A 14,853-nucleotide genomic window follows, 5' to 3' on the forward strand; every position below is an offset into this window, starting at 1 on the left:
AAACCACATTTTTCTCAAGATCATTTGGACTGAGGATTTTTTTAAATTAAAAAAATGAAATAAAACTTTGTAAACAAATATCTGAAGTATAGTAGACGGGGCCTAAAGCAGCGTTTTAGGACAAAAACAATCAACTCAGCAAATTTCAAATGTTAACGTGAAACCAGTGAAATAGACTGTGTTACTTCGATAAAATCATTTAGACCAAGGTCGTTGTTTATTTTTTCCCCTAAACGAAGAAAAATATATATTAAAAAAAAAACTACTTGTAGATGGGGACTACTTTCCACCTTTGGCTTTGTACTTCATCCTTTACCGGTCTCTTCCCTGACTGACGTTTTTCTACCGTAATGTTTTTGTGGTGGTCACCGTTTAGTTCTAATTCACTCAGCCATAGTAAGGCCACTAAAAGTAAAATCTATGACCTCTGAAATGCTCTTATTTGCATATTTTATAATCTCACCGTATGACAAAATGAAAGGTAAATAAACTTTTTACATTTTCATTTACATTAAATGCCTACATTACTCAAAGGATACATTAACTTTAAATGAAACATTATAAAAACAGGCATAAATATAAGGCACTCTAAATGCAAAAACAAATATTTATATATTTATATTTCATTTCCACTGAATGCTTTAAAGAACCACAAGAAAGTGACGTCTTTGTACCTGTTGCCCTGTTGCGTGGAGCAGTGTCTTTAATTAGAATCTGTATTTAAAATGATGCTTTCACTGTCACCTTTTGTTTGTGTGGACGGGATAATAATGCCATGAGTGAGAAACATAGCCACATGAAACCCTACCTACACATGTATTGCACAAAAACAAAAAAAGATTGCACTGAATCAGAATAGTTTTGTCTTACTGATGTGCATTCCAGTGAAAAATATCTTAATTTCCTCCATAGCACACAACTCTTATTCTGAAAGCTTTCATAGACAAATCCCTTTTATATAACCTCTATGTATATATATATATATATATATATGTTATAACTATACTTTAATATACATATATTTGACTCCGTATACACCGTATAGACTTGTCCAATTCATCAGATTCTCTCTTATCACTGTAAAATGGAAGAACTAAGATAATCTGTAGCAGCAACTTCATACTTTGCTCATCCCTGTTGATTCCGCAAATCCCCGGTATAAAGATAATGGAAGTAATTAAGTTACCATGTTCATGATTGTGAAACTGGAACAAAAAACAAAACAAAAACATAAATAAAATGAACACAAACACACCAAAAAATAACTTTTAAATAAAGTTACTTTTTGGTAGTGTGAAGTTTTTGCACCAAGTTTGACAAAACGAACAAAATAAAAACAAGAAGTCTTCGCAAAACGGCACATACATTTGAACAGTACTACAGCTTAAAAAAAAACATGTTTTATCACTATTTTCCTCCAAGTGATAAGTTTGTGTAGGAAAAAAAAAAAAAATCACACAGTTCAAAAAAGCACATCAGTTGTTTAATAAAAGTACTAAAAAAACTAAATCATAGTTTTTATTTCATTTTGATGCCCCAAACTGAAATGATTAACATCGTGACAGGAAATAATTCATTATTACTTAGTCTGTCTTGCTCTTGTGGACCAAGCATCGTCTTCTTTTGCAATGGTTTCTCTGTGGACTTGATTGTGAAACAGATTGTATTTATTTTTTTTACAATGTGCATTGAGTTGTTTCCCTCTGCAGTTCTGTGTGCCTCCGTTGTCTCTCGTTAAGTTATTGATGCATTTCTGACGATGCCATTATTGTTTGATTACTCTTTTCTTGTGTTGGTTTCATTTAGTTTCATGAGCCCCCAAAATGAATCCTTGAAGCATAAAGAAAAAGTATTCCACGTGATGCTTCAATAGTTCGGATTCCCTTGCTTTGCACCAAGGCAAGGTTTTTTTAATTGGGGTTGGGACATACTTGGTCCTCCGGAAATGATCTCTTGTTTTTTGTTTTTTTTGTCAAGTCATGTCACACATCCAACACTTAAATTGTTAGCAAGGAGTTAAGGAGTACTTTCTCAAGCAGGAATTTATGGCTCAGAAGAGAGGCTCAATAGGATTTGTGTTTTTTTTCCTCCCAAAGGACCCTCTGCTCTTATCTTCCAATACTGGGTGTTTTACGTTGCATAGTGATCAAAGCTTCCCAAATATTCCAAGCCAGCTCTGTAGCAGAATTGGTATTGATCCTGAAAAGAGAGAAGACATCAGTGCCCAAATCCTCTGTCTTTTTTCCTTTTGCACATAATTGCCCAACCTTCTTTTCTACAGAGATTAAAAACAAGCGTTCTTAAAAAAAATATACAGAATAGTGTGATGACATGGGCAAGTATTTGTGAAATGATGTAATAAATGTACAGTGGAGACTACATTCATCTGATTCAGAGTCTAAATTACTTATAGCATTTAGCAGAGGCTTTCCAAAGAGTTTATCTCCTTGGTTTAAGAGAATTTGTAAAGTTCTCCAACAACATTCAGACAACGGTAATAAAATAGAATAACAAGAAGTGACGATGCTATTCCTACAAACACCTACAGAACAGTAACATCTCACCTCTGTCTGTACCATAGCCGGTCTTTGTGTCCGTAGCATCTTCACTGTCTGAAAGATGTCTACTACGCCCTCGTATCTCATCCGTTCCAAGACTATGCTTAGGGTGATGAAAACTCCAGTTCTACCAACACCCGCGCTGTGCAAAAGAGAACAAAAGGGCAAACAGGTTGTAATTTGTAGCCAGAAAGACTTTTCCATATGATTTGTGCACTCTCAATAGAAAGTTTGTTTTTAGAACATCTACGAAATGTTTAACTACGCCGGTTGGCCACCTACCTACAGTGGACCGTGATCGGACCGTCTTGGCCGAACTGCTCTTTTGTTTTATGTACTTGGCCAATGAAATCGATGAAACCCTCCCCTGATTTTGGCACTCCTTGTTCAGGCCAGTCTGTGAACTGAAACTGCCTTACTGTTCGTGACTGCCCATCCTGACACCAAAGGGAAAAACAAAAAGAAGAGCATTGCTCAGAAACTGAAGATCCACTTTTTTGAACGGTCTCAATCACGTTTGTTTAAACTGGAAGAAGACACCAAAAAAAAAACATTATTTTTTTAAAACGATGTCATTATACCTGAATGCATTTAAAATGAACACTAAGATGCTTTGATTCGTGACTCTTGACAGGGTGTCAGGAGTCTCGACTCTGAGGGTGTGCATCGCTTATATGATGTTGTATCCCCCCCGATAAGGAAAGCAATCCCATAGACGAGACAGTGCAACATTCTCTACAAAGGAGGCAGTCTGCAACATTTATCTGTCTGAGCCTTTGATGGAATTAAAAACTGGAAGCTCAGTGCTGCCAGCGCATTTATTTTTTATTCTTTGACATATGTCACAACTTCCGTAAATTTCCACTTACACTTCTGTTACACTTTGGGCCATCGTTTGGAATAAACAAATACTTGTGCAAATGCCAAACTCTTGCTCTAATGACTCCTTCAAACAAAATGTCAGCAATTACGGTCACAGCATTTAACCTTTTTATTTAAACTGACTTACCTTCAGGCAAAAAAAATATATGATAGAAGAAAATACCCAATTCTATATATTATGATTCTACTGGCTTTGATCATTTTTTGCACTAGTGTCTATTGTTAGTACCCAGGTATTTTAATGACTCAAGGATAAAACTTGGATTTTTGAGCTCCAGTTCCATGAGTTTTCATCTTTATTTGCTTTATGAAAGCAGTCTTACCCTGGCATCAGTCACTTTGAACTCCCTCAGGATATACTGGGGCATGTTATATTCCGCCATGGGGTCCACCACAAAGTACTGGTATCTTGCTGATCTTTCTGCTGGCCAGTACTGGTGGCATTTTTCCTGGAGAAACACACCATAGTCAGTCACAACATCATCTTCATAGACTTACTTTATTGAAGCATCACCGTATGCGTACCCTGCCCATTTCTCTAAGCTTGGTGAGCATGACTACAATAGTGGAGTTGTGCTCCCAGAGCATTCTCCAGAAGTCCTCTGTGGTCTCTGCCAGTGGTCCCTGTGTTGCGATGTAAGCCTTCTGTTGCCTGAAACCATGAGAGATAAAACAAAAATACATTTAACTGCTAGCATTTTTTATGGGTGCATGACATTTATTTTACAGATTTCTGTTATGTTTTGTATTCGGGAGTGTTTTAGCACTTGCCTGTATCCATCAATGAAACTGGCATTGATGTAGTCTGAGCCTTCGACTCCTCGGATGGGCTGAAGACACACTCGTGTGGACTCGTATGGCATTATGTTAACAAGGCGGTTCTTAAACTTGTTACAGGGAAGATTGGCACTGATGAATCGCGACGTGTGGGCTTTAGTGTTTGCTAAACGCTGCATGGCGAAAAGAGAAAGAAAAGAGACCCATGAGTGCAATAATGCCAGTTAGAGGCACTGATGTTGAGGTTTTTACTTTTTGTCCTGAGTGGCTTTGACAGAAAAGTCTTGCAACATGTGCATATCTTGAGAGTAAGAATGAATAAAAAAACGATCAGCTGGACAAAACTGTTTTTTAATTAATTGTATGTGGAAAGTCAAATGTCTGTGGTAGGGAAAACCTATGTTTAGCATTTTTTTTAATGTAAACTAAGACCAATGTGGCTGAAGAGAGAGGGGGTATGGAAGGGAAAAGCAATAAGAAGGAGTATATCATGTTCTATTACACAAGCAAGTGACCTAAATTAAATAAAGATAAAACCAAAGGCCCCATGATGTCTACTTGGGCCAAACTGCGTCTGGTGACTTGGGACACTAAATGTCGCAAAAAAAGGAAATACAATGTAACCAGGTTACACTGATACACAGTTTGTACCTTGAACTCGAGCTCCATGCCCGTGACGTTCTCCCCACCCTCTATCTGGGTCAGTTTCTGGATGTAGGCGTACAGGTTTCTGGCGGGCACTTCGGTGGTGCCGCAGTTGACGGCCTCCTGGAGCGCGTCATGTATAAAGACATACTGGTCTTCTGTCTGCACCATGTAGTTGCGTTGGGCACGCATTACTGTAACATGTCCGTAGATATCCACGGTCTTTTCGTGTTTGATACGCTCCAGCATGGCATCGATCACAATGAAGCAACCTGTGCGTCCAACCCCAGCACTGCAGTGGACAATGGGAAATAAGTTAAAAAATGCATAAGGCAACTTAATCTCATCCAACCTGTCCATCTTGGCAGAAATCGGGCTAAACTTCATCGGAAAGTTTTGTTGACGTTTAAAACCAGACTTAGATCCCAAATAGACACATTTAGCCAAGATTAACAAGATTAATCTACAAATTCCCACATATAGGAACCAAAATCAAGATCTCTACAGTCCAAGTGACTCATGCATGGTTAAAAAATGTGGGATGGGTCTATTCCACATTTTTAATTTCCTGGATATAACCCATACTTATAAAGACTAAACAGTTTAGGCAAAATACTTAGTAAATTAAGTCAGATACAAGGTTTAAAAAAGGGGCTACGCTATACTAAAACCCTGTCTGTCCATTCCTCATTGGGAATATGTGATGAGTTTATGAAGTTAAGTGTATTGTATGTATGAGACATCTTAAAACAATAGCTCAGATCTTCTATAGTGTTGCTTTAAGGAAAGGTCTTCACATTGACCACAGTTTTTTTTGAGAGTGAAGCTAAGACTGCATTATTCCACTTTGGTCTTTGGCAAACTTGAACTAACCATTAGCTCATAAATACAGTGAAAAATAAACTTATTCTCCAAACTGAGGTTGCTCAAAAGCATATGTTTTTGCGACTTGATGTACATTTGTATTTGAAATTCCCCTAAGCAGAGGAAGGCTTCAGACTTTTGAACGCCCCAAGCCAGATTTGCAATTTACTCTTTCACTCCAGACCCCATTTGTGCCTTCGACACAACCAGACCTTTTGCACTTGCGCAACAGGTACTTTTAACCTTTAGCTCACGCCTTTGAAAAGTGCCACAACTACAAAAGTGATACACGGCTGTAAATTAGAGAGGCACATCTTTGCCCACGGACTTATTAATGTGCTGGGCGACGATGGAGAAGTGCAGCTGACTACAATTAAGGCCATTAGCATAGCACAGTGCACCGAAATGACATGAAAGCTTAGTAAGAGGCACTAAAAGGCAGGTCTCTTCATTAAGATTCACACTGGCCTTTTTTTTTTTTTTTTACATTGTGTGAAATGTGCAGCAGGAGAAGAAAACAACAACTCTAGCAAAAAGGAGGAAAAGTGTTTTACTGTTTCACTTTGACCTCTCCTTGCAGGTCACACGGAAACACGCTGAATAAATGCAGCACGTTCTGCTGACGGCTCCAGAACACTCACATCTGCACATTACATGTTCGGACCAGAATAGAAGATGCTCTCTGATGATTATTTACTGAGGGCAACAGGGTTGTGTCGGATCTTGTTCGCCAACTCTCCTTTCACTTTCCACAAAGCTCGGCTTTGACAAGGCAAGTCCTTGCACATGGCACTCAAAGGTAAATAGGTAATTCAATTCATTAGGCTGACATGCCAGTGAGGTGTGAGCCGCACTCACATGCCTCCTCCTTCTGAAGAGGAAACGTTCGTGTTTTTATTTGCTCTGAGGGCACAGAGAAAGGGAAACTCAAGAGGCAGTTAAACTGGTCCCTCAGGGCCAAGTCTACCTAATGTGCCATGCTGCACTGGAAATGTGCAGCTGCAGACACACACGGGCGGATTTAGCAAATGGTCTTATGATCATTTACAAAATGTAAAAAAAAATAAAAAAAAATTGGCTAAACAAGATGTTTTTTTAAGTGCATAAGTGAAAGAAGAGGAAAGTTTGAGCAAAAGAAATGTAAATGCATCCCAGGGATATTTGAGGAATGAATCACTTCCAGGTCTGAAAGCACCTAAGCCCTTTGGGCTTTAGATAGAGAGACTGGAGATTTCCTCCCTTTCACTGCAGTTGAAAACATTTATGCTGCAGTCTTGAATGTGGGAGAGTGATGACCTGCTGGAGAGTAAATGACAGAGCGACAGCGCAGAGCCTGAGAGACGGAGACAGAGGAAGACGGGGAAGGGGAAATGGGGAGGAGAGTGGTGTTACGCAGCAGGAGAAATTCTCAGGCTTTTTTTTTTTTTTTAAAAGCTGAGCTGCAGAAATCCACATCAACAGTGTTTTATTCTTCACCTTTAAAAAAAAAAAAAAAAAACAGGAAATGCAAGCAACATTTGTAATATTCCTTTATTGACGAGAGATGTGTGTTGGTGCAGAACGCTGTCCGTACATTTGGCAGTTGAAGGAGTGCTGGCAGACTGGCTGCACTAATGACCTGACACTGCCTTTTCAGCTATTCAAAAGCAGCTGCCTTGGCTGTTGACACACACTAAAGTGTCAGACTAATATGCTTTCCAAGAGTTTAGGGGGAAAGGGCTGGGAGAGGAGGGAAAAAACAGTGTAAAACACAGCTGCAATGGGTTCTGTGAAGATAAAGCATTAGCAGCAGTGAAAGCAATTACATATGCATTGTTACAGAATCACTAGCTGTCAGCTCAACTGTCACCATTCTGCTGCTCTGCTTACAAAACGTGCACATAGATTAAATGAAACGCACCAGGACAACTGGTTTGCTCAAAACAGAGAAGATAATTCTAGTCTTTACTGTGGCTGAATACTTTTGAATGAGTGAACTGACAATTATTAATGAAGTGAAGGTGTAGATCATTTCAAAATGATTCTTGTCATAAAACGCAAGACGTGTTTTCTTCTTGATGGCTGAGTACGAGGGTGGGCAGAACGCTTTCAAGACATTCCTTTGGTGAACTTGTGCAGGGCTTAAACCACAGTGTCTCTTTTACTTATTTTTACTTATTGAGGGCTTCCTAAAGGGTTAAAAACCCAGAGATTCACATATTAGTGCAAACGCTCTAAACAACCTCTAATTTACAAATATTTCATTTTCACTGAGCCAAAATTTATTTATTTTTTAAAGTCATCTTTCAAGTTGTCTTCTTTATCAAACTTCCTGGATTATTCTTAGGACTTTGGCTGCTTTGTTGCTCATGTTCTGCCCAGTTCCTGCACCTTACCATGACAGTGGGTTGTTCAGCAATAAATTAGTGTCAGGATGAAAACACAATAGAGCAGATGACTTTAATGTCTTAAAAAATGGGAAAACAAAAATTCAGCTACGGGCCGACGTAAGTTGCGCCATCTTTAAGTCGATCATCTTTTCTGCCAAGTGTTTGCTAACCACTCTTTATTCACTTTGTTGAACCTAAACTATTTTAAAAATAAAGAAATGAGACTTTTTTTGTCAAAGTCTCCCTGTAAAGTTATTAAAGTATTATCTAGCTAATATCTACGGCATTAATTCATAAAGTTACAAACTAGTTAGTACTTCTGTGACAAGCTGTTAGGAAAGTGCTAGCTTAGTTTGCTAACTAAAGTCCTTTAGATTTTTGTTTTTTCAGGGTTAGTTAATCCCATTTACAACTGGTCCATCCATCGAGTTTAAGAGCATTTTGGTACCTGAATTATTCATAGGTTGGAGGTAAATGAAACAAACCAATACTATGAAACTGGTCAGGTACTGGAAAGAAAGCGAGTCAAAAAGCAGCCCATGTCTAAAGAAAACAACAGACCATTAAAAAGCTTAAAAAACTACAAATCAAGACCACAAGAAAGTCTGGCTCCGAAGCAAAAGAGAAATTATTTAAGACTTTGACGCAGTTTGTATACGTACAACAGTTTTTATTTTATTTTCAGAATACCTTGTGTGTCAAAACTCCACATATATGCATATTATTGTCTTGTCCAAGGATGCTTAGACACGTGGCAGGAGCAACACTGTTCAGAGGGGACTTGGTTAATCTCGTCCTCTGGGGATGTTGTCGGACATGAAGATAGTTTCTCTGGTTGTATTAGGGTTTCAAATAATTCAATTCGGTTTATTTTTATAGTGCTGTCGCAATAAGTTGTCTCAAAACAACATTCAAAAACATTCACATACATTTAAAAAAGCCAATAAGTAAAAGCCATCTATCAAAGGAAGGAAAAAGGCTGCTGGTATAGCAAATAAAACCCACTTCTTTAGTGAGTGCAGTTATTGTCCGACTGGTTTTAAAAACGACTTTGCAGCAAAGAAGAGTTATGCATAAACTCACATAGGCTTAAAGGAAGATGGTAACAACTTAAATATTCAAAACGAAGATGTTTGTGTAACCTGGTTAAAATGACACATAGGGGAAAATGCCTAGGTACAATCTTGTGAAAATTTAAAATGTTCATTGTATGAATTTTTGTTTCCTTCTGGCTGACTGGAAGCTTAGAGGTTGTAATCTTTTTAACATTTAATCCTTTTGAACTCTGCTGTAACCTTCCAATGCCTGAGTGTTTACAGGAGAAAACCGTCCACGACGTTGAGTATGGATGGAAATGTGAAAATGTTTCTGGGACTCGATTTTCTAAGATGTTCCCACCGCAATGGAAAACGCGTGAATGCATTTTAATGGATACTCTGAAATAACGCCGTGGGCGATGGATTAACCACCCACGAAACTCATATTAATCATGTTGCATAAGGAAATGCCACACAATTTAAATTCTTTTATGAACTTTCTTAGGTCTGCTTTGTAAGACAGATAATTACGAACATCCTTTTGATGTTCAGCAGAATAAAATCTCCCTATTGTCTATATATGGATTATTACAGATCAAAATTGAAGTGTAATAAAAATGATACCAATAAAAATAATACATTTTAAAGAAGAAGAATTTTTACTGGTCTGTAAAAGTTATAAAATTGACCCTCACCACGGTCTTACTTGTATATTCAGTTGCAGTCAGTCGCCAGGGTTGAATAATTTTGCAACATGCACCATCATTTATTTAAAAAAAAAAAACGGTGCAGGATTTGCAATTCATTATGGATTTTGTTTACTCCACAAAGGATCAAAAATACACTTTCACATATACACATTCACCTAAACCTTTGTAGAAACCGTCTTTGACAAGACTATCTTCAATACCAGTCCTGATTGGCTGCAGCTCTAAGTTTCTTTGACAGACAATGAACTGTGGTAACGGCTAAAACTCTATTTAGATCCAAGAAGAAACGTTCGAACAACTTTAGATTCTAAGGTCATTCGAAGTTCAGCATGTTGCACACAAGTACAAGTTATTCAGATGTGACAAGGTCCAGAAGTCCAAAACTGTCAGCCTCAGATGAAAAGAAAATGGTTAAGGTATGCAGGAACCACGACGGGTTAGGCCTGCTGTGAATTGTAAACTTCAACATCGCCATGAACAGAGACTACCAACCAAGAAACAAGCTCCTGCTCCAAAGTTCCCCCTTTAAGCTCAACTGAAATGTATCCATAGAAACAAAACAAAAGCTGCCAGAAGAAAAGTTTGATGGTCACATGAGATAAAGATCATTTGGCCACAATGACGAGTCGTGTACTTGGAAGAGGCTTTCAAACCTAAGAACACTTGGACATGATTGTGATTTCCAACAGTATAATGATCCCAATAACATCGAAACTGGTTTCTGAATGGATAAAACAGATTAAAGTATGTCATACATTTCTGTATAGTATAATTAAGGTTAAACATTTATGTGACAGGAAACTAATTTAAATTCTACCTGTATAGAAACATTTGACCATAAGCTTAATAGCAGTACAACGTGAATGTAAATGTTTGAGTCTGTATGTAAAAGTCCCTGTGGATTAGATCAAATCCACAGTAAATTCTAACATATATGCTCAATACTTGCTTGTAGAAACTAAAAACTAAAAGTTGTACGTTGTATGGTCATTCCACCGTTGAAAAAGAACAGTTTAAATTAAAGATACGAGTTTGTGTAAACTTGTGACCGCAACTGTAAATGGTTTAGTTTGTCAATTGTTGGCATTTACGATCGATTGTTTGTGGAAAAATACATTTTTATATGCACTTAGAAAAATAAAATACGTACCGATTTAGCTTAAATATTTTTATCTTGCATGTAACAGCTTATCCACCACACATGCCTAAAGGTATTTCTGCAAGCATGTCAATTTCACATCTCGCTTCATTTAGGATGGTGGTGAAACATGAAATTAGGAAAAGGCCCGTTGAAGGATTTGGACATGACTGTATCTGATCGGAAGCCAGGCAAATTTCAAACCCCAATCTGTAGCCTTTAGTTCCTGGTTTATTCATCTCTTATAATTTGAAGCAGTTTGCCAACTATCAGTAATTAACTTCAGCAATCTCTCCCCTTCCTGTTTTTTCAGTTTTTGACAAAAGTTTGCTTCTGTTACTCTCACTGTGACTGTTTATGAACGAGTTTTTTCTTCAGTGTTTCCCCTACCATTATCCAAGGAGGGCGCCCCATCCTGTCAACAGAACTGAACACCCTGCCTACAAAGGTACCTGGCCCCCCTTTGACGAAAGTTCCAACACTTCCAGATAAGGAGCAGAGATTGTAGCAACAGGACAAGTAGCTTCAACCTAGCATTGGTAACTTAGCACTCAGCTACCTCCACCCCCCATCGACAACCACTGACATTAGTAATGTAGCACTCTACTGCCGCTAACCCCCGCCCACCTCCTGTCCGACAAGCACCCTGCCAAGGCTAGTAATCGGAAACACTGTTCTTCTTTCTTTCTTTGTACTCCTTGTGTTGCCTGTTTGCCGCAGAGCCTTTGATGACTCCAGAAGTAGGGAGAAGCCAGAAAATTCAGTTTAATGTTTGAGCCCTCTGTTGGGGATTGAGGCTTCTTATGTAGCTGTTAGACGGGGGATTGGCGTGTAAGTCTTAGGATGTATTAAGCAAAGACTTGTGGGCTGGTGATGTGCAATGTTACTGATGCAGCATGGAATACGACAGGTCAGCCTGTATCTGTGTTGGTGTCGCTGTGTAGGAGGAGATTTTTTTTAAGATTGCCGAGGGGAATGACACTGGTACTCTTTGTGCTGCGACGCAGAAAACACCTTTTTGAATTCAAGGGGAAAACGGTGGGATGACTTGCTCGGCCTGTAATGCACCCTGAATCAGAAATTCTCCTTTCATCAGTAGTTTTTTTTCTTCTGGTTCAAGTTGAAACTTCTTGATATTATCATTACACAAATGACTAAAATATGAACCTCTAAATAACCAAGAATATCTTGGGTCCCCCCTCCTCCCCATACAGTATGTATTCATTTATTCATTACAGGAAATGGAGAGGAAAAAAAATCAATTTCATGCTTCAGGATATTTTTGCAAAACCATGTTGTTTTGTACCTGCAGTGCACCACCATGGGCCCCGCATCTGGGGGATTGCAAGCTTTCACTCGTCTGAGGAAGGCGAGAAACGGAGTGGGGTGTTCTGGTACCCCGTGGTCCGGCCAGGCGGTGAACTGGAACTGCCTCACCTCTCTCTTTTCACTGGAGCCATTCTGAATAGGGAGATGAGAGAAGGTAACGCACGCCGCTTGTGTCAGACACTTCAGAGCTGCGATGCGGTTAAATTGAACACTATGAAACAAAATCCTTACTTTGAAAAGTGCAAGTGTCCTGACGCAGTATGTGGCCAACTCCACTGTGTCTAACAATGTTACTTGGATGAGCCCGTACGTTTCTGTCCCTCTCGTGGGCCAGTATTGATCACATTTTACCTGCGGGGGAGAGAAATGTCTCGTTAGATTATGTTTGAATAGGCATTTAGGAATGCTTTATGTCCAAAATGTAGTGACATAAAATTTATAATGGTCCGTTTTTGCAATGTATTTCATGTTTAGGCAATGAGGTTCCCTATAACAACAATGTCAAAATAAATGTCTATCCCCCCTCATTCCTGCTGAGTGACTTTAATTTCCAAATCAATAAACTGCCTTGAGATATTTGTAAGCAGTCAACAGTGCTATTAATTGTCCCGACTTACTCTATAATTACAAATAGCCACATCGTCCAGTCATATTGTCTCAGCTTTATCATTTCTGCAGTCCACAGCTTTGTTTCCAAGTAAACGGACAATAAAACACTGTTTAATTGCGGCGTTACTCTTTAGCTGACAAAAAGAGGCTTGGCTCAAGTTGGACTGGAAATAAATAGGTTTCTCAAAAGCATTTGTTTTTCTCTCTCTACATTGGCCTTTGGCATTAATGGAGTTTATGTGGTAAATTGAACACAGGGAGCACAATCCAGTGCATCTCTTGTGCCGGCCCCAAGTCCAGGTAAACGGTGAGATTTGTGTCAAGGGAACAGCTGTATTTTGAACACGGGTTAATATCTGCTGCAGTTTTACATTTTTTGTGTTGTTCACTTTGACAAAACCACAAGACACCAGTCCATGGAATGGGGATATCTAGAAAGTGTAGCATCTACTAATAGTTGAGCAATGACCAATACTAACTGATATGACAGTCACATACTGTTATCAAGGTAGAATCACAATATGATATATAAATATGAAGTGAGGTAAGGGTTTAAAATAAACTGGTTGGGGGGATTTATCCTTATAAAATGTGATCTGAGAAGTAAAATTGGTGTTGCGGCTCATTTTTATCTTACAAATCACCATAAAAAGCATTTGCCAAGCAAAGTTTTATGAAAATTCAGTAAAACTTTCTGTAAACACAGTTGGCATTAGGCATGGGTTGACTTGAGGTCAGGCACTACAGTAGCCCCTCACTACTTTGCGGTTCGACTTTTGTGGACTCGCTCTTTCGCAGATTTTCAAAGTAAGATTGGACATGACACAATTGGCTGATTGATGGATGAACCGCACAAGCGGCATGGATTGTTTATTTAAAATATCCATCCATCCATCCATCCATCCATCCATCCATCCATCCATCCATCCATCCATCCATCCATCCATCCATTTTCTTCCGCTTATCCGGGGTCGGGTTGTGGGGGTAGCAGCCTAAATAGGGAGGCTCAGACTTCCCTCTCCCCAGCCACTTGGGCCAGCTCCTCCGGGGGAATCCCGAGGCGTTCCCAGGCCAGTCGAGAAACATAGTCCCTCCCGGATGATCGAGCTTCTCACATTATCTCTAAGGGAGAGCCCAGACACCTTGCGGAGAAAACTAATTTCGGCCGTTTGTATCCGAGATCTCGTTCTGTCGGTCACAACCCAAAGCTCATGACCATAGATGAGGGTAGGAACGTAGATCTATCGGTAAATTGAGAGCTTCGCCTTTTGACTCAGCTCTCTTCACCACGTCAGACCTGTACAGCGCCTGCTTCACTGCCGACGCTGCACCTATCCGCCTATCGATTTCTCTCTCCATTTTTCCCTCATTCGTGAACAAGACCCCGAGATACTTGAACTCCTCCAATTGGGGCAGGAACTCCTCCCCGACCTAGAGTGGGCACTCTACCCTTTTCTGGCTCAAGACCATGGCCTCGGATTTGGACGAATTGATCCTCATTCCGGCCGCGTCACACTCGGCTGCGAACTGCTCCAGTGAAAGCTCTAGATCACGACCTGATGAAGCCAATAGGACCACATCATCTGCAAAAAACAGAGACGCGATCCTAAGGCCACCAAACGGATCCCCTCAACACCCTGGCTGTGCCTAGAAATTCTGTCCATAAAAGTTATTAACAGAACCGGTGACATTTAAACATTTAAAATAAATGATTTTAAATGATTTATCACCTGCTGCACCTTTGTGCAGCCCACAGGTGCAGGGAGAAGCTCCCTCCTGCAGCAATGTGGTCATGATCTCCTCTCTGCCACCCACACATTTCTCCTCCATGCTGCAGAAGCTTTGCGAAGGGCTAACCCTTTGTTGTCCAGCTGCACCGATCGACTTCTCTTCCAACTTGAAATTCAAATTATCGTATTTTCCGGTATATAAATT

At 39.5% G+C, this 14,853-nt stretch overlaps 1 protein-coding gene across 1 annotated transcript; it reads right to left on the minus strand.

Moving 5' to 3' along the window:
* Window positions 1-1,479: 1,479 nt before the first annotated feature.
* LOC119409122 (receptor-type tyrosine-protein phosphatase delta) lies at window positions 1,480-12,660 on the minus strand (the record flags this gene model as incomplete). The annotated part of the gene is given in 9 exon segments (XM_037675991.1): window positions 1,480-2,199; window positions 2,565-2,700; window positions 2,841-2,995; window positions 3,764-3,889; window positions 3,966-4,092; window positions 4,212-4,390; window positions 4,869-5,154; window positions 12,287-12,441; window positions 12,541-12,660. Coding segments are annotated over 9 exon segments (1,353 nt in total), but the record flags the coding sequence as incomplete, so codon positions are not given.
* Window positions 12,661-14,853: the final 2,193 nt, after the last annotated feature.

The sequence above is a fragment of the Nematolebias whitei genome, chromosome 1 (assembly GCF_014905685.2).
Source record: "Nematolebias whitei isolate Nwh7 chromosome 1, NemWhi1, whole genome shotgun sequence".
In the NCBI taxonomy this organism is placed as follows: Eukaryota; Metazoa; Chordata; class Actinopteri; order Cyprinodontiformes; family Rivulidae; genus Nematolebias; species Nematolebias whitei.